A 21,426-nucleotide genomic window follows, 5' to 3' on the forward strand; every position below is an offset into this window, starting at 1 on the left:
GAATAATGTGAGTGAACGCGCTAGTCTACAGGGGAAACAAAAAATACAAACAGACCCATACCACATAAAGTTGTTGCACAGGGGATGAAACTGAAAACAAAAGTTTTGAGATACATTAGAATCTCCCCTAAACATCAACTTTTACATAATATCTTTAACATCTCTTTTAATATTGTATATTTCGAATTAATGTTTAAAAGTTTTTAAACGATTTTCAAAATGGAAATAATACAAAAATAACAATAATTTAAATAAAAATTAAAGATATCGGAATAACGTCGCATCGCTTACCTCGAACCGAAGAAGACATTTCTCAGTCATTAGTTACATGAGAGATTATTAAACTGTGTAGTTAGTGGGGCGGTTAGTGACATGCTCTACTACCATTACGGTCGACACCTACATAATTTCACTACAAAGTAATCGTAACTGAACATAAATCAAAACTTACTATCGACATAATGGCATGTAAAACGCGCCGTTCGTACGGGAATCACAAAACAGTTATTAGTGTGAGTCACTGTGCACTGTCACGTGTCGAGTCCTTGAAGAACCAGGCGTTCCAGAAGGATCGCGCGCGAACCTTTTCGTGCGAGGGCGAGCGGCGCACCGGTACAGACGTCTTGCCGCTGCGGCCGCTGCGCGACGACTGCGTGGAGCGCGCCGAGTGCGCGGAGGGCGGGCGCGGCGGCGGGCGCGGCGCGCTCTTGTGCGCGTGCGCAGTGTGGCGCGGGATGCGGCTCGGGCGCGCTCGGGGGGTCTCGGCCACCCTCGGCTCGTCGCTCGGCAGCGCTACGGGCTCCATTTCCCTCATGCTGCTGTGCTCGCGGCTCTTGCCTTCTAACTGGCGAAGGCGCGCCCTCGCCCCTTCGAGCTCTATGCTCTTTTCTTCGAGCTGGAAAATATTAGAAAAAAGGTATTACTCTTTACGGTCATTGTATTAAAGCTTGATATTATGGATGGAAATTGGCGTACACTACACCTAATGTTCTTAATCTCTATTAAGAACCGATTCAAATGTAAAGGTCGGTCTAACACAAACCGAGAGTCATGATTTTACAACAGAGTGGCATAATATTTGTTCCTTTTGCTTAACTATTATTTTAAGTGTTTAGCGTTTTTAACATCATGCGTGTCCAAAGAGAGAAAACCTAAAATCATCAACGAAATCCAATCCTACCTACTAGAGATTGCCTGATCCATACAATTCGAAGTCCCTTTCTTATTATGGACCTAATCTAGACTCGCCACGAAGACACATATAAATATTGTAGAGAAGTGCTACGGTAGAGATCAACTCGACATTGCGGTACCTGGTGCATTTACGATAACTTATCCCTATGACTCGTAACTGTGCCTGGCGTCTTAGGCAGATTATTTCTTATAACCGGCTCACTTGTCGGTATATACGGTGTTCCTACCTGAACTGACATATTTTCTTCTGCGATTCGAAAGATCCTTTTGGTATCATAATGCATCATTTCTATACGCGTGATAAAGGACTAACCCACCACGTTTTTTGACACAGCTTGCTTACGCTCGGGTTCATTTTTAAATAATACTTCGTTGTAGGTACCAAAGAACATTGTGAAGATGAAAACGTACATTCAACTTTGGCTGAAGCAGTGGTCTTCTCAAGGCGTTTTTAGAAGATCGCCATTATGATGTTATGATTCAAATAATGATTAAATGCACATGTTATGGGAGGTCCAGATCAGCAGATCTTAAAAAATGTCTCTCTGCGACTACTTTATAAGGTATAGGAGGAAACAGAAAAATGAAGCTAAATGTCTGAAATTTTTGTTTAAACAATTTTATCTGGCGATAGTAATACGCATGCTTTGTAAACAGCGCTAAACTTTTGCTTCTGTGATAAGGTATCAGTTCTTGTCAGACTAAGCTGCTTACTTAATTTTGTAGTCTATCTGTACTCAAAATGAAAGTAATGAAGAAGTAAAAAGTTGAGGAGTTCAAATTTCAAACGATTGCAGCAAGGACCCCAAAGAAAAATCAAAAGTGTACCCATGATGCCTCCAATCTGTCCACAGATGGAACAATTATGTCTTATAATTAGTAGATGGGAGTCTGATATAAGATTCTATTTTTCTTTTTTTTACACAATGATAGGCTTGCTTTTGATAAGTGAAAATGCGGTCTAGGATGGAGCACGCTTAACTAGAAGTAACCTATCCACTCGTGACTTAAAGATCCCCAGGTTATAGTTTTCCGGAAACACAGACGCTGGTAGAGAGTTCCATTCTTTGACCGTACGCGTTAAGAATGTACGACTTCTATCTATTTGGGATGGTTGTTACGCTTTAAGATTTTCTCATGACATATAAAAAAAGTATCACGCGCTACTCGTCGAGATCTAAATAGAGAAAGATAGGGAGATAGATATTCGCCAACCCGCATTGGAGCAGCGTGGTGGATTAAGCTCTGATCCTTCTCCTACATGGGGAAAGACGCCTATACCCAGCCGTTGGAATTTACACGTTGAAGCGAAGGGAGATAGAACTAATTTGATTTAAATAATTATGGAGCAAAAAATTTAGCATTCACAAACTTTGTTAAGCTTGTGTTTAATTTTTGGTCCTTCTATTAAGCTATTAGGACAAATATTTTTTCGAATAATTTAGATAATTATAATCAGATTTAATAAAAAAAAAACCAGTTAGTAATAAATTTTTGAGAATCACCAAATCAACATATTTTATTTCTGCTACCTCTATTACCTACTACAATCGAGAGTTTTCGTACAGAAAATTGTTGGGTATCTCATCAAAATGAAGTTACTTGTTAGCTTGATAGAAATAAGTGCACTTCCTACCGCTTCCCTTTTTCTACGCTATGTCCTGTGCCCAAAGGTTGTCTGGAAGAAATCGCTCTTAGCGATAAGATCGCCTTTGTAGATCTTTCTTTGCATGTATCACTTTTTTTGTAATGTTTCTTCGTGGTGTACAATAAAGAGTATTTATTACTATTATAATTAAGTGCAAAAATGGACCCCGGATCCTGGACTATAATATATAAATAAATACAAATATTACAACCAGACTTAGGCAGCAATTGAACCCACAACCAGCAGAGCAGAAAGCAGGGTTACTACAAACTGCACCAACGGTCTAGTCAATTTGCGCAATAGTTTATAGTTAATCCGCCAGTAAACATAATTTCGACTACCAAAACCATAAAACCGGACTCTTGAGAATAAAGTTTTTAAATCAACTTTTGCTTCATAAGGTTAGTATAGATAATATAGCCTGTCCTTACCTAAGCTTCAAATTTATATCGACAAATTTTAATGACATCTCAATCAGGAAAGCTGTTTGAATGTGAAAGCGTAAAAAAGAGTGAGAGTCAGCACGGACATTACAACAACTAATTACTTTGACCATTAGCACCTCTACACTAAAATAGTTGCAAAGTAGCAATTCTTAAAGAAAAAGCTTAAAACCACGTCCTCAAACGTGAGCCACGTGAAAACATGTAATTACATAATGAGTGCCATTTAGTTTATTTACTATTAACTATTAACGAGTTTTGAGGTGAAAGACGCATTAGACGCCGTGCTATTAAGACGTGAAACTAATTACAATTGCCAATGACTATTGATGTTTTTCTATCAACTGTTTACTTAAAAAAATAATGAATAAAATATAGTAAAACTCAAGAATTACATTTTTAAACTCACTCTTCGTAATTAACACAAATAAAATTAATATTTTGAAATAAAATACTCAAAAATTGAATAGCATCATATGCCACGTAACAAAAATACTTTTTGACATTTAGCCATAGATTAGAGAGTATTAAACTATCTTTCACTTTTACTGTGATTAATGATTACAAGCTTTATATATTTTAATTTTATTAATACCTAAGTAATTAATAAATAATCTATTGACTTTCCTATTTTAATAAGTAGTTGACAGGAGGAACAATTCGTTTAGACTACGATTTTTTATTTTGAAAGGAGATATCCTTAGTGTGGTACCATGATAAGAAAACCAGGATCTGATGATGGAATCCCAGAGAAATCGAGGGAAACCCTCGAAAATCGTAGTGACGACCAGTGCGTTTGGTAAATTTTTTTTTCGTCTACTTACGTTGTATTACTTGTCGATGTAATTGAAGTCGGTTTTTTTTCGTTTGCGAGAACTACCCACAAATATCTATACTAATATTATATGAAACTCATCTAATAATCACTTTTTTTTTGTTAGTAAGTTGGTCGAATAAATAATAAAGTTTAAAAACAGTTTAACTAAGACTAAGTTTAACTACGTAAGATTGCCGTGTAGGCTGGATGAAGAGTGCGGAAAACCTGTATGTTTGGCGCGAACTTGGGGAGGCCTATGTACAGCAGTGGACTGCGACAGAATGAAGTGATAACCGAATTATTTTTAAAGATGCAGATAAAAAAATAATTCAACACTGATTTCCTGGTGTTCATATTTTGTTTCTGATTATTTTATAGGACACGTGCGCTTAAACATTAAAATCGATGCATTTCTTTCCCAACCTACAAATTACTGTACACAGAGATATTTAGACGTGGGCGGAAGCCCTAAGGCTAAGAACTATTAGCTATTTGGTATAAACTATTCTGAAACTATGCTTATTAGGGATGGTTATATAAAACATGACGTCAAGATTAATTAAAGCGTAGGTGTATTTGTAAACGCAAAAGCGGGTTTGAATTGTTAATAGCCTGAGGGTAGTTGTAAAAAAAAATGATTTTTTTCAAAATTATTTTATATAATCGTATCTCGTATAGCATTGGATATTGAGTACTGACCTTTTACCGGCGCAAGAACCAATTTTAGGTTTCTTTAGTGATAAAAGTGGGGAACAGGGGTGAGGCAATATTTATACTATGAGAGGTAAATCTAAACTCGTTTTTTTGTAATATTTGGATGACGATTCTTTTGTGAACCACTCACCCTAAATTTTAGATCGTCGTTTTGGTCCCTCGCTCGTTCCAGCTTGTCAATTAGAACGGAGCGCTGTGCCGCCGCACGCCTTAGCTGAGAGCTGATCACCTGGAATTACAGAAAATACATATATTGAAACACTTGCAAGAAATAGGTATGGCAATTAAATGAAACTAGTGGTCGCCCAGTGGTCGAAATTTGACCACAATTAATTTACATTTTAAGTTTGAAAATTATAAAAAAAAAAACAGTATATATGCGTGTATGTATACATGGTAGTGTCTGTAATGTTTTTTTATTGATTTAATATATTTTTTTATTCATAATTTAAAAAAAATAGTATTCGGCACTCCTTCTCTATATAAAGTAAATATATGTGTACGAAATATCATACTCTTCCGTCCGCGCCATTTTCGTAAAAAGGGGTACAAAGGTTTTGCTTCACGTATTAATATATAGATTATCATTAGGGCAACTTTCAATTAGGTTGGGTTAGGTATCAGGGAGGAAGATGGCGAATGCTAGCGCGACCCCATCTCGCCCCACCCAGGCGGACGACAGCTAACACGTGCTGGTTTTTAGTCAGTAGGAGTCTGACATAACCCTATGGCGCCCCCGCGCTGGAGGGTATCCATGATGGATTTTCCCCACGTAAAAAAAAGGTATCAGGAAGGAAGGTGGCGAATGCTAGCGCGACCCCATCTCGCCCCACCCTGGCGGATGGGTCTGGCGCCCCCGCGCTGGATATCCATGCGTATGCTGTATGCTGGGTATCCATGATGGATTTTCCCCACGTAAAAAAAAGGTATCAGGAAGGAATTAATTCTATTATCCGTTTAACTACGATGTATTTTTAAAATAACTTTCTAAAGAATAAAGATATAAGAGATTGATTGCTTCAAGGGGAAAAAGAAGAGAATCGATAAAATAAGATATATATTTCTATCTAAAAATATGGTAATGCTAGCTTTATCTAATCTGCGTGATCGATAGTTTATTTAGTCGCATATTCAATTGTTGACACTAGTTAAACATTGGCAGGCTACAAAGTTTTTGTCGGAAATACAATAAAAAAAGTCGCCATATTATGTACAACAAAATAATTATAAAAAGAAAAAATCTTATACAATAAGGCAATAAATTTTGAATAGAAGAATATAATCAATAAAAAATATCGTAAAAGGATAAATAGGCACGATATTGGGTCTAATGGAGCTACGTACCATGGCTTAAAATTACCAAAAATTACACCTACATAAAACATGTAAAATATTACAAAGCAAAATAAATAAGTAGAACAATACTAATGAAGACCTATGTAGGTGTTATGCAAAAGTACATTACGAATTCAAAGGGAATCGCGGGTCGAACCTTGTCGTTATAAAATGTATTTCCAAACTCACGCAAATGGATGCTAATACGTTTTTTTTTTTGTTTGTGACTATTACTGTAACGTTTCCCTTGTAATTTTCACATAAGAAAAAACTAAGCCAATCATTAATATGTACTTTAAGTTACTGCATGTACTGATAAAACACACGAGTAAAGCATACATATATAAATATGTGTTGAAAATATGTCTTTTTACGAATGAAATATTAAAATAACTAATTATACTGAAAACGACCTTATGTATTTTTTTATTCATAAAAAGTACAACTTACTTGAAATGAAACACGATTTCATTGTTAGTTTTTTAACGTCCATCGCCCATTTTAAATATTCTTAATTATATGCTTCATAGAGAAAATTCTGGTTCTATGCTTGATATAAAAAGTTTCTGGTCTTTATTTAATTAAGCAGACATCACATCTCGATCCGATTTAAATGGAACTACAGAGTAATAGAAAATAGTCAAGTAATACGCATTACTATGTTGCGTAACTCGAAAAGTACTTGTTAGATCTCAATTAAATTTAAATGAGAACACATGACACGCACCAGCTTTCGATTAAAAAAAATATCGAAATCGGTCCACTCAGTCAAGTTTTGAGGTAACATTCTTAAAAAAAAATACAATCGAATTGGAAACCTCCTCCTTTTTTGGAAGTTAGTTAAAATAATGTGTAAAAGAACAATAATTATACAATACAAGAGTTGAGTTAATAGAGAATGGAAAAAAATGGTGATTGCCGAATGATTCCGCCACACTTCATTAGTTTTATCGTCTCGCGTAATTTGCAGAAATCTTTGTTACGTCAGAGTCAGAAGAGCTCTCGATAGTGCAAGTTTTTTTTTAGTCGCTGAATTTTTTGAAAAGTTTTACCTCATTTATTCCGCAATTAGCTGAATCACAAGGATAAAGAATGAAACAGAATTTCCAGTTTAACACTGTGTAGTGTTTTATATAATGTTAATTGTACATTCATTTATTAGAAGGTTACTACCGTTGAGGCCAAGTTGATATAAACTTAATTTGTACGATTAAAGGTTTTTATGTTTGCGTTTTATTGCTTACGGATCTTTAATTGAACAAGGAGAGAGTTATGAAAGTAACTTATGATATTGTGCAATATTTATACACCTCTTCTTCTTTGCATGACATGACTAAAAAATTGTACAAAGATCTCTAAAGTTTCAAATAATTCATCACTTTACTAGTACCAGATGACTTGCAAAAGTACAAATAACTAATGTTATATAATTTGTCGATTTAATGCCTTATACAACGAAAAAATTACACAGTAACGTAGACACTTGATTTCTTTTCCATAATAATTCAAATAAATATGTCGGGCTCTAAATAGACAATTGTTCAATATATTGTCGAAAATAATAACTAAAGTAATATTCTAATGGTCGTATTAAACTAACCTGATTCTGAACGGTGGAGATGAGCAGTTGTCTTTGAAGTTCGACGGGATTACTCTCGAGGAGAATCGCAGCGAACTTCTTCGAGTCCGGAGTGGGGACGCGCGGCGGTCGGGACGGCGTTTCCAGGGCAGTGTCCAATCTTCCGAGCGGTGTGGTGGGCGCTTGAGGCGGACTGACTGCCGAGGCGGCTTCCAACTGCGCCGCATGGGCGAGTAGCGCGTCTCGCTCACTCCGCAAACGCACCAAATCGGTGCAATCGCCACAACCAGTCGAAAGGGCTCGGGCGAAAGATTCCTCCGCCGTTTCCGAATGCCTCTCGTCCAGTTCCCCTCGCAACAATTCCGCTTCATCTCGTAATCGAACGCCCTTCCGCTGTATGACGTCGAGGAGCGCCCATAGCTCGTCTTCAAGAAGACGAGAACGAGACGCGGAAGCGGACGCGGAGGCCGAGGAGTGAGCGTCTTTGCCACAGGAAGTTTCGGTGCTAAAGCCGGAATCCTGAACGGACGGTTGCGGTTTAGTCCTCGCCGTGTCCCCGCTGCCCCCGGCGAGCTTCCGTCGCACGCGCACGCCGGGCTCCCAGTCCCTGCGCGTTCCACTCGCCGGTGTCGATGGCGCCATCTTCGAGCGTAAGTTTGGAAATGTCTCGATAACGAGATCGCGGAACTCGAGCAAAGCTCCGACTTCATTCTGGAGTTCCTGAAATACATTGATTAAAATTTATGCTTTAAACTTTAGCTATTATAGGTAATAAAAAATTTAAAGTGTCACATAATATCAATTATCTCTTAACTAGTTAATAAAACTATCGATAACTCAGAACTCCTAAATGAAATTTCACTTAACGTTCCCTCCCGCATAGTTACCCCATAGCAATATTCACTTACTAAGCCCAGATAACAAATCTCAGTTACTATTCTCTTATGCATAGACTGAGTAGGCTCTACAGAGAATTTGCAGCCAAAAACGAGTCAATAGATATATTTGTAGATAACCTATCAAAATTAAGAAAAAAAAACTGTAAAAATCGCTTTGAGTCCTCAATGAAAGCTGCCTACGAAATACGGTATAGCACTAGTACGAATTTCAATTCATTCGATATTATTTTATTTTGTATTTTTTTACACCCTTTTATGTTCTTTTCAATGTTTAAAATTTATAGAATAGTGCACGACTTGCCAGTCTAAAGCGTATGCTGTATCTAACTGCTTAGATTTTTTCATATGTAATTCTGTTAGTGATTCTAATAAAATAAATAAATAACATAAATATAAAAGTTAGTAATTACAGTTAAAACATTTTAATAATTTAGACTTTTTTAATTACCTGTAAAGCGACGAGAGACTTAGCCTGCTCCGAGATGAGATAGTGGAAGGGACCAGGGGGCGAGCGCAGCTGGAGGCACTCCATGCCCGAGCCACCAGAGCCTCCGCTGGCGCTGTCTGCACCGCCCGTCTGTAAAATTATACGAAAATTTATAACGTATTCCTATTTATCACTTCAAAACAATTATAATTTAAAAAAAAAAAAAAAAAACTTTTTAAAACAAGAGTTGTGTATTCATTCGAAATAGAATTCATGTGATTCTCCTTTACGAATAATTGCTTATCAATATTAAAGGGCAAATAAAAAGTTCTTACGAGATTAGAACTCATTGGAATCGAAAATGTTACCACATAATTAAATTAGTTAAACGTACTTTAATTATCCGAACGCGTACTTATTGGTGTAGCAGTTCACGATTTTCGATTAAGTGACTGTCGCTCGTGATTACCAATCAGCGGTTACGTTACATTTGTTCAAAGGAATTAAGGGTTAGAGCGCACGTTTTCGCATAACATGAATTAAACACATTATTAGGTAATTCCATGACTCTGATTTGAATCCACAGTAAGGCAATTATGTATGCGAGGTGAAGAACGATACTTGACAGGTCATAATAGGCTTGATAAACTCGTAATGTGTTTCGTGAAATGTGTTAGATACAACAAAATGTATAACACTATTAATATTTAAGATAGAAGATATATTTTTTGTAGAAATGATATTTCAATTGCTATAAAAAAAATTATAATAATAAAAATGCTTATAAGCAAAAATTTAGTATAATATGTTTCCTAACTGTGAACGTTAGTAGAAATAAAATGATTATAACAGAAAATTATTAATTATCATAAGAATAATCATTACAATAAACGTATAGTAAAAAGAGAAATCTACTATTCATAATAATCAATAATGGTGAATACAAAACATCAATTTATATGTAAAGCGGATTACAAAACACTATGCAATCATTCTTCAATAATACTAGAATTAAATTTTGAAATGTACAGGTGAAGGTAAATTGCATACAAATGTAATAAACTTAAGGAAAAGAACAACAATAGTTATTTTTTTTAATTTTATATATTTATAATTTACGATATCTGCCTTTTTTGTTTCTCTTTCACAACATTTACTACAGTACATATAGACGACTGATTTATACATCTGTTAAGCCATTTCAAAAATCTCTATTATCATTAAAATCCTATACGTAATATCGTAGATTTTATTTATTATTAGTGGTTTTTATATAAAAATACCTATGTTTATTTAACGTGACATTGATACTTCTGTTGACTGTCAGCGCGTTGCATGTTGCGGTTGTAAAACAAGGAGTGTTTTTACTAGAATCTTGCGCATCTTTGATAACGAAGGTACTCGAAGCTGTATCATCAGTCACACTTAAGAGATCTAGAGCAAAGAGAAACGAGGTTATCACGTGCTACGTTAAATGTTCATAATATAATAACTTACTACCTACTATTTAGTAAATAAATGTGACAATATACTATGCTTTTTGCACTTTTTTCAAGATAGAATTTATTATTTACCTTATGTGATTTCAAATGTGCAAGTAAGTATTAAATAAATGTACAAATAGTTATGAACATTTTAATATATTGAATCAAAACATCAGGTATTTTCTTGACGTATATAAAAAATTACTAAAAAAAAAATCTAAATATGAATAAAGTCTTAAATTATTCAGCAAATCTATTGTTGCCGTTTTGAAATAATTGTATGTACTTGTATAGAAAAAAGGGATCTGCGATAAATGACAATATTTAAGTCTGGCTATTGTTAAATGAAGGTATTGGCAGGTTTCGGTATAAACTCAGCCATTACACGTTACGCAATTTGATTTTTTTACATTAATTAAATTACTTTTTTAATACTTTTTCTTTTAAAACCAATGTACTTATGAATATAAGTGTAATTTCTTCTAAAAAGTCACTCTTTACTTTTTTTAACAACAATAAAAATAAGTACAAATTAATTTCGTTGCTGCTCCATGATATCAATAAAATTCCATTACAAATAGAAGCAGAACCGATATCTTCTGATAACGTAGCTTTCAAACGTCCATGTCGCCTAAGTGCCGATAACGTGAACTGTCATTTTTTGATGATAAACGATGATAGCTGCTCAAGTTTTCACTGATAATGTTTTTTTTTGTTATTGTGAAATACTTAAAAAAATTATCTTCCTTGTTATCTTGAAAATAAATATTCGATGAGTAATTTTAGACTAATATTTTTAACAAAATTACAAGAAGATATTGAAGTTTTATCTCGGATTCTTAAAATGATAAGAAGATGAAGGACGTGTTCTCAGTTAAGTTTTTAACATCTCTCGGGAATACCAGCAAAAACCCATTTAAAAATCCTCCTAAATTATTTACTTAGGTACATTCTACAGCAATACTATAGAGAAAAAATAACTTAAAATTTTGTTTGTAATGTATTAACTCAAAAACTACTGGACCGATTACAAAAAATCCTTCACCAGTGGAATGCTACGTTATCACTCATAAATCATAAATGTTCGTCTGTATGTCCTTTATAGAATCGTAAACTATGCATTTATCATGTTATGATGTCACAAAGGTTTCTGAGTTAGTACGACCAAAAAAAAGAAAAAATAGCATAGCTTCGAGCGCAGGGAACAGCTAGTTAAAAATAAAAATTACTTATTACAATGTTATGTAGCTACAGGAGATAAATTAAAACTATGTAATTATGCAATTATTTTATTATATAAATATGATAATAGATTAAATTCTGTCATAATTTTTTTCACATACAATTATTTGAATTTAGTTTGAAGTTGCCGTTCTATTTCGTTTTAATGGCAAATTAAAATGAAAATGAAATGACAAAACCTGTCACAGTCACAGTCGTTTTAGTATGTTTGTTTGTCAATCGTCATAGTTTTGTAGTTTCACTTTCTATTGCGACACAGCGACAGCCGACGTGTGATTATAATAATTTACTAATGCGATACGACATTAAGCCGAGACTCGTGCGACAATCGCGGGCCAGCGGAACTGCCTACAGTCAATTGTTTATTTTCACTAACACGTAACTTTTGCATAGCGAAACTTTTAATGTTTTTATAATTTGGCATAATTTATACCCGCGGTGGAACAGCGTTTGTCCGAGTTTCTTATGTCAATTAATCATAGCGAGCATCGTTACGAATGTGTAAGCAGACTACGAACTAAGTAGTTGGCGCGTTTTTTAGCTTTTTTTTTTGTTAAGGCGCGGAGCAACGTACTTGAAATTATCTGCTTTAGGAAGCTTGGTCCTTGGGCTCGATTTATTGCTGGGACAATCAATAAAAACTTGAAAAAATAAATCGGAAACTAAGCTACTTAGTTTATATACGGTGTAAGAAATTACTGCAGTATAAAAATGATCTTACACAATATAATAAAATTAAAAAAATACATTTCAAACAGTGAAAAATGTTTCCCAATATATCTTTATTAGAGATAAATTTCGAACACAATCATTGTAACTTTACAAATTTATATTTTAACAGATAATACAAAATTCATCAAAATCTACATTTTATCTATTACGACATTTTAATAAAAATATACTAGATTTCGTCACATGGAATCGTTTTATCTGGATGTACTTCCATTATATGTAATATAGTATAATACGTACACATTATGAATATTTTTCGTAAAAAATAACAAAAAAAAATGTATCATATTATTTTCATGAGCAGGTTCATCGTACACGACCTCTAAAAATATAATGTTGCCATTACAAGGCGAGTTTTTTATGCGCAAAAAATCTAAAAGTTTTTCTACATGTTACTTAAATTTAATTTCGCAATTACATGGATTACTAGTAGCGGTAACTACATAACTCTTACAAAAAATATTATTTTTACGAGTTAATAAGAAAAACTTAATATTTGTACATGTTACCTATGCACTGTTTTAATACAAAAAGTTTACATAGTTTGTCATTGTTTAGACATTATTTTCTTCCAACAGTTCTATCTTAAACTTTCAATAAAGCATTTTTGATATTGACTAAAAAAAGTCAGCACTTTTTTGCTTGTTTGCGCCTTGTTTTCAAAGTATCTTCAAGGTAGATATAATCAAAAATCAAGTATAACTATCAAGACATAATCGCTTTTATCTTAGCGCTTAGGAGAATGATTGTTATTGAGGACGAGGTGTTGTCACGAGACGATTGGTATCAGATACACTCAACGACAGAATCGAACAAAAAGTTAACAGACTGCAAAAAAAGGATCGAAACTTTATCTTTTCACAATAGATACTGTTTCAGTTATTGACATTCTATATTTAAAACGCAAAAAATAAGCTGACTCTTGCAGACTTCATAAAAAAATATTAGTTTTTAAATAATAAATAAATTATATTCCATTGCGAAACTTACTAAATGATAAGTAACATAAAACTCCAAACTCAAAGTTATCTTTATCTTAAAGCCGAACAAAAATTATATTTTTTGTTTTGTAAATTCCTGATTTCCTTTCTTCCATTTTACCTATCAATAGGAATAAATTTTCGATGTTTTTCATTGCAAATGTTCATGCAATGTTTTTCATTGTTAGCCCTCTCCTAATATAGCCTATATTGAACATTAAGATAGTTTTTTTAATTCGAATCCGTAGTTCCTGAAATAACTGTGTTCTATAAAACTCTTAAGCTTTATATCGCTAGTATGAATATGCCGACTAAATTCAAAATTTGTTCAATACTTGATGACTTCATCATTGAGTTAGCGCACAGCAGGCGTAGAGCATCTCCTGCTCAAAATCTGGATTAGCCCATCTGGGGAAGTAACTCAACCTTACAGAAGATCACAGCTAAATATTACTGTTCTCAAGCATTCAACACAATAGTATTTCTATGGTTAGTACGGTGGGCCAGACTTCCTAGGGTGGGTGTTGCAGGCGTCTATAGGCTACGGTAACCTCTCATCAAGAGTCTATTTATTACTCATAATAAATTTACTTTCACTGGGCCTTGACTTTATTTCACATTTTAATAGCAGTAGAAACTTGTACATTATTTGTTTATTTTATGGATCATTTTTATAAGACTCGTATACCTATTCTTTAAATAAATGTAATTAGTAGGAGAAAATTTGATCAATATAAATCTTACTATATTTTATATAATATAAATAAAGAATGTTAGTCCTTGTGGGTCTTCCCACCGTGCCTCGGCGAGCACGTTAAGCTGTCTGTCCCGATTGTTATCATGTACACCTGATAACGATCGTTACTCATAGTAGGGAATATATCTGCCAACCCGCATTTGGAGCAGAGTGGGGGATTTAAGCTCTGATCCTTCTTCTACATGGGAAGAGGAATATGCCTAGCAGTGGTATATTACAGGCTAAAGCGTATTATACTATATACAAAAATAATACTCAATCCAATATTCATTCTCAATAAAAATAAACATGTGCACTGTGGAGTTAAATACAAAATTATTAATTATTTTATTTAATTACTAGCTGACCCGGCAAACTTCGTATCGCCTAACAGTCGATTCTTTAATTTTATTATTATTATTTTTTTTTTTAGAATTTTTCTCTCCGTAAGAACCATCCTCGTACTTCAAGGAATATTTTAAAAAAAGAATTAGCGAAATCGGTCCAACCGGTCTCGAGTTTTGCGCTTAGCAACACATTCAGCGACTCATTTTTATATTATAGATAAATATTTTACGTTTTTATATACACAAATTAAATATTAGACTAAATAAAATTTGAAATTTAGATAAATTAAAACAATTTTGTTTAGTTGATTTAAATAAATTTATCAGATTTATTTAAGCATTATTATTATTATGAGAAAAAAGAACCCGGATAGCTAATACAACTTAAACCAGAAATTATATAATACATGTTATTATAATTTGATAATTTTGAAATAAATAAACTAATATTTATATTTTAAACTTAGTATAAGTTTAGTTGGTTCTTTTTAATTAAATCTTTTTGTTTAGCTTAGAAATTATTAGAATACATAAAATAAATAAACGATTCACACTCAACGGCTCACAGTAACATTTTTTCATTAGACTGGGTCTCGGAAACACATAATATACAAGCACAAACACTTAAAAAACGACAAACATCCATATGCACAATACAAATATCATGTATATACTGGTAACAGACAGTATTGTAACCACTGCGCGAACACGTCGTCAGGCAGACGCAGATAGTGTTATAGTATATATATTATTTTAATAGTGTACCTCTGACACGGCACTGTATTCGAGTCAAACACCGACTAACTTTATCATCTATACATATTATAATAAAATGGTAGGAAAGTCAAAACTGTACATTGAATATTTTTTTAAAAGGATACTTGGGGTGTGATCTACAATCGATACCGAAGCCAAAAATATAGTTTTTAGTATTTTTTGTCTGTTTATCTGTATGTATGTCCGGGATAAACTCAAAAAGTACTGCATGGATTTACTTCAAATTTGGCACAAATATTATTAAGAAGTCGGGTCAACATATAGGATACATATTATCACGGGGAACGAGCAGTGAACATTTATTTCTTCAACGCATTCTGTAACAACGTATAATCTAACGACAAATATTTGAATGTTGTTGTTATTATGTTAATAACCTATATATGCTATAAGCTAGCTTCACACTATAAATAAAGACATTCTGTAGTATATTTAGTATCAGCATTGCACCCGTGCGAAGCCGGGGCGGGTCGCTAGTTACTGAATAAATTTACTATAAACTTAACCATAATATTCTATGCACTTTGCAGTAACAAGTAAGTTACAGAACGCATACGTACACACATATCGCATAATTGTCATTAATAGTTTATTTACCCATATTTACATACAATTCCGAGTTGCTTCAACTGCATTAGCATAAAAATTGTTGCATGTCATAGGGGCGTTAATTATTCAATATATATATATATATATATATATATATATATATATATATATATATATATATATATATATATGCCATGAAATATATACAATATATATATATATATATATATATATATATATATATATATATTGTATATATTTCATGGCATTGAAATACAGTAAACTTAATAAATCCATTCCGTTCCTACAAGGTCTTCTAAATATGAATATTTAACAAGAATATTATCAGTGAAACAAATACAAGACGAGCGAGCAAGAAACACGTCGCTCTCTACGCATTGTTTGAAATGATATGATATGTAAAGAACCAAATAGTAATTCATACGACCGTCTTAAATATAAGCAGGTTGAATTATAAGTATTTTTAAGTACCGTTTTACACAATTACTTCGCCAGTTACTCGGCCTTTCTAACCGGAATTCCTAAACAAAAACTATAAGCAATACGTAAATTCCATTAGTAAAATCGTACACACATTACCGTCAATTAGGTAATTAAAATCCAATTTTTCTATTGTTACTTTAAAGTTTTTTGGTAATTTGGCTATCATTATAAGCTCTATAAGTATAACGCACTCTGTTTGAATCGTATGAGTCAATCTTGCGATAAGTGATGTCTTTAAGAAGAACTTCAGTTTTATAGTAGAAGTAAAATCCGAATTAAAGTTTTTTTTACTACAAATTATTTTTTTACAAAAACTTGTAAATTTTTATTTTTATATTTTCTTTATGCTACTAAAGTTATAATATAACTGACAATAAATAGTAATAAAGCTAATATGACAGTCGACAAAACAAACAGATAGACCATGTTGATTAACTAATGTCTACCCTAAATGAGATAGAATATTTTATTTTATAAATCGACACTAATATTATAAAGCTGATGACACGGTAATCTCAGGAACTACTGGTTCGAATTGGAAAATTCTATCTGAGTTGGATAGTCCATTTACCGTGGAAGGCTGACTATATAAAAAAATTATATGTTGTTTTCACAAATTAGCGCCAGTGAAACCGCAGGACACAGCTTGTTTATAATTAAGTGTGCAATAAATGTGGAAAAAAAAAATGAGTGGAATAAGCACATTAAACTGATATAATGTGAGTAACACGACCGCAAACTTCCATTGACGTTTGAATGTAACCGCAAAAAGAGGTTATTTTTCATTGTTATACTATTTGATTAATATGAATGATGTTCACGGAAATAATCTAAAAGAATATTTCGAAGTTAATTTGTACATCTCGTATTCACAGTTAGGAAATAAAAAATAAACGTCTTTTTGAACTTAGACGAATTGTCGTTTCTAATATAAGAAAAACACTAGAAATTTCATATTAATTAAAAAAGAGAACTGTTTAACAATGGCGGAAGATATTTCGTACCCTATGCACTATATACTGGAAGGTGAATATGGATTAGTACAAACAAAAAGGCAAACTAAACAAAAAACCACGTTAATACACTTTCAGCCGCGTTTAAAAAAGGTGTTCTCTGTTTGTCTTTTGCGTAACTACGTAAAATTGTACGAGTATTATATTGCATTTCACACAACATGAACAGATAAATTTTTTAATCATAAGTCTGTAAACTTTTTTAAACTTAAGTGACTAAATATTGAGTTTTCAAAGTATGTAGGTATTGTAAGCTTTGTGTCGGCTATAGTTCATTATATTTATCACTAGAAATGTCACCTTAAAACTGTCATTTAAAGATTCGCGAAATACGAAAGTGAAAACAACTTTTAACTAAAATCGTTTGGATTGAACGTTCATTAACAGAATGTATGAGAGATTTATTCATACACGATTGTTCATTCAAGCAATATTATTGCCGAAGAGAACCGCTAATTACATCTGAAAATAAACTATTTGATAGTGAAACTCATCAGGAAGCCGTTTTTCAACTGTTGGTACAACGTGGTATTGTGTTCCTTAAACTCGCTCTCTATAACCCCGAAACTTTCACCCATTTTAACAAAATTAACACGTCGAAATTAGTAAGTTTTCTTAGTAAGTTATATATATATAACGAACTACCACTTATATATATATATATATATCTGTAATAATACACAATAGAGTTTTCAAATCAACATATTTATTGACCAGTCTTATCAGGTACATAATTGTAAGAACAAATATATATATATGTCGAAAAATGAAACTTATCTAAAAAATAAATATATTAAAACAAAAACACTTCTAATTACGGTTTTACCCCGGGCACTGTCCAAAATCGTACACTATATACGATTTTACCCCAACATTCAAACCATACATTTAGTGCACATAAAATCGTCAAGGTCACCGGAATCGTAACCTATACAACCTTCATGGGCCCGTACTTAGAACCTCATCTTTAAATGGGGATGATGTGGTTATATGGCTGTTTTACCTCTGCGACGGGTGATGCGTTTACTGATGTTTTCTACTCGAGGCACAGGCATTATATCCGACGGTGATACAAGGTAGCTTGCATTAACTGGTCGACTGCTGCTCGGTGTCGTTGGAATAATACACGGCATATTGCTTGTAGACTCTCTTTGCAACTCCACTGGTGTAGATGCATGAGAAGTGGTAAATAACGAATTGACGGAAAAGGTTAAATTTGTCCAACTGGTGGTTCTAGCGAATTAGATGACTCCAGAGATGATGTAGAAGCCATAGTGTTTATTGTTGCAGATTGAGTGGCATTTTCTTCTTGTATAACCAACTCCGTTGTATCAGCAGCTACAAAGCCTGCATCACTAAACACATTTCAATCTGTAGGGTATATGCCAGTCTTGGAAAAACCGGCGAGGGCATTTTGCAATGAAGCTGCTCTGGCGTATGCTGCACCAAAGAGTCTAGAGAGCTGAAATTGCGTGACAATTCTTCCAGGATTGTTTCGCATAAACAACTTCCTGCGTGTAGTAAGTACTCAGTGGGCTTATCAAACTAACATCCAATGGTTGGAGCCTATGGGTACAATGTGGAGGCAAGCTCAGCATAATAACTCACACAGTTCAGAGCGTCTCTTCATAAAACAAGATAACCAATCCTCTCCAGATTCTTTCCGATCTTTATAAAATTGTGGTGGATGCCATTGGCTACAGCGAGTTGGTAAGCTAACACTCGAAGGGCCTTGTATGTTAACCCGAACAAACGTTGCTACATCAACAACGTGCTGAACTAAATTAGCTTCTTGATCAGTTGAAAAAACTGTTTTGAATCGACCCAATCCTTTTTGTGTGGATGCTGTTAGGTCATTATTTTGTCTATATTTACTATCACGATCTTGCAACGTGCTTTTTGGCACGCCGTAGACTTGAGATGCTTTAAGTTATCCAAAAGTTCCTTCAGACACGCTCATTATGGCCTTTTTCATTTGTTCGACATCCCAGTCATGTCTAGTAGTCGTTCTTGAATAATTGCGTGGCATTTTATTGCCTGTACACAAATATAAAAAAAAATTAGCATATCGGGGTACAACCGTATACTAACCGATTTTACCCAATACGGTTCGGCCCCAAGGTAACTTCACACGAACATTTTGCTCCCCACAACAAACACAAATAAATTCGGTTAAAACAAACATTAAATATAATCGATGAAACACCCAATGATATGCTAAAATGCGTACTTGAATTTAATTCCATTAACACTATACACTTGCAGTGGTTATTTTTATTAAAATTAGATCACAGCACCCGTAAAACAATAAAATTATTTAATTCCGCAATGAGAATAGCGGCACTAACAACTTTTTGTTGACAAATGGCTCTCATTGGTAGATTATACAGACAAAAGTTTGAGCGGGAAATTCAAACAACCAGCAGTTTTAAAGGCACCTACGGTTTTACACAGCGTATTATTATATAATCTTATGTGGTCACAGAAATCGATTTTAACGTAATTTATGCGATCACCAAATAAGCTATTTTGGTAGGAAAGTGACTTCATAATATATATTTAGTATATTATCTTAATTATATAAAAATGTATTAGATTACTTTGACCGCCAACCGTAACATAAAAGATTAAACACTTTTCATGACTGAAACTGAAATGGTGTTCAGTTGTTACGAAATATAATTAATTTAGGGCTTATTAAGGAGTCATAAAAAAAAATATGTATAATAGACTGTCTTTTCTTCCATTTATACTATACCGTGACGAACTTATAGCACTTGAACAAATATTCTTACGCAAGATTACCAAATAGGCAATATATAAATACGCAACGAAAATCCGTCATGATCTTCGGCTAATTTGAGTTAATTTTAAGGCGTGAATACTTTTCTGTAATCTATCATTTGCAGGTCACGCCACTCCAAATATATCTCGTATGCGCCAATCAAACACAACCGTTACGAACCATTTACTATAGCGTCGTGAGTGTAAAAATACATAATTTGACAGCTAATCATTTATATCACACTTATTTTGACTTTGAAATGGGTTAGACGTACATTTTACTAATTAATTTTGCTGTAGGTTGAATATTAATAATGAAATGCATACTAGGTATTTTAAATAAAATGCCTTCAAAGTTAAATTGAAGTTTAATTCTCGACTGCGCGGACGGAACATGTAAACTGTATATTCAGCATCGCATACGACATGAGCGATAAAATTTGCTAATACCCATAGATGGTTTTTAGATGGATGAAATTGGCTGATACATAACGTCTAAGACGTACAGCGAAAATCAATTTTATAAATGTTTAAATTTGTTAAAACCCTTAAAGGAAATTAAGTTTTCTAGCAAAGATATAGTCAAAAAAGTTGGTATAGTTATTTAAAATTCCAGCTCACGAGTTAAGTTTTTGTTTGCATCATTATTTCTGGTTTCAAAGATAAATGTTCGTTTTTCGTGTTTCATATTTTTTGCTTTGTTGATACCAATTAGACGATGGAATTCAAGAGCCGGTTCATGTATATAGAAGTAAAATAAATAGTGAATAAAGTATTGTCTGTTGCTTTGCGTCCGTACGACACTATTATTCCTAATTTTTAACCCTTAAGGGAGAAATTTTTAAATCTTAATCCGTTTTCATTCAATTCCAAAGCCCTATTTTTAGTATAGTACTAATGAAACTTATATTTTGAAAATTATAGAATCCGTATTTAAAATTAAACTTAATAGCAGAATTAAAAAAAAAAAAACTTCATCAGGGCCTTAGCTAGGCCTTAGTTTGGTGTTTGTTTCTATATGTAGCTTAAACACGTCTGGTGATGATGAGTCAGTTAAACATGTTAAAAGCAGGTACTTTAAACTTTACTGGTCAGTGTATGTGTTGATGTGTACCAAATTTATTATTATAAATACTAGCTGTTTGTTTTTAATATAAAATAAAAGCATGTATATACGACATCAAAAACTGTTAAAAAATAATTCGTTTTTGAAACTAATGAC

At 33.4% G+C, this 21,426-nt stretch overlaps 1 protein-coding gene across 1 annotated transcript in view; it reads right to left on the reverse strand.

The window, feature by feature from the left end:
• Window positions 1-517: 517 nt before the first annotated feature.
• Window positions 518-21,426, reverse strand: part of LOC123655817 (actin cytoskeleton-regulatory complex protein pan1) — a 52,226-nt gene continuing 31,317 nt past the window's right edge. The window contains exons 3-6 of the mRNA XM_045591570.1: window positions 9,078-9,206; window positions 7,752-8,450; window positions 4,947-5,045; window positions 518-895 (exon numbers count right to left, since the gene is read on the reverse strand). Coding sequence (XP_045447526.1) covers window positions 518-895; window positions 4,947-5,045; window positions 7,752-8,450; window positions 9,078-9,206 — 1,305 coding nt within the window. The remainder of the gene's footprint in view (window positions 896-4,946; window positions 5,046-7,751; window positions 8,451-9,077; window positions 9,207-21,426) is intronic.

The sequence above is a fragment of the Melitaea cinxia genome, chromosome 8, assembly GCF_905220565.1.
Source record: "Melitaea cinxia chromosome 8, ilMelCinx1.1, whole genome shotgun sequence".
NCBI lineage: Eukaryota > Metazoa > Arthropoda > Insecta > Lepidoptera > Nymphalidae > Melitaea > Melitaea cinxia.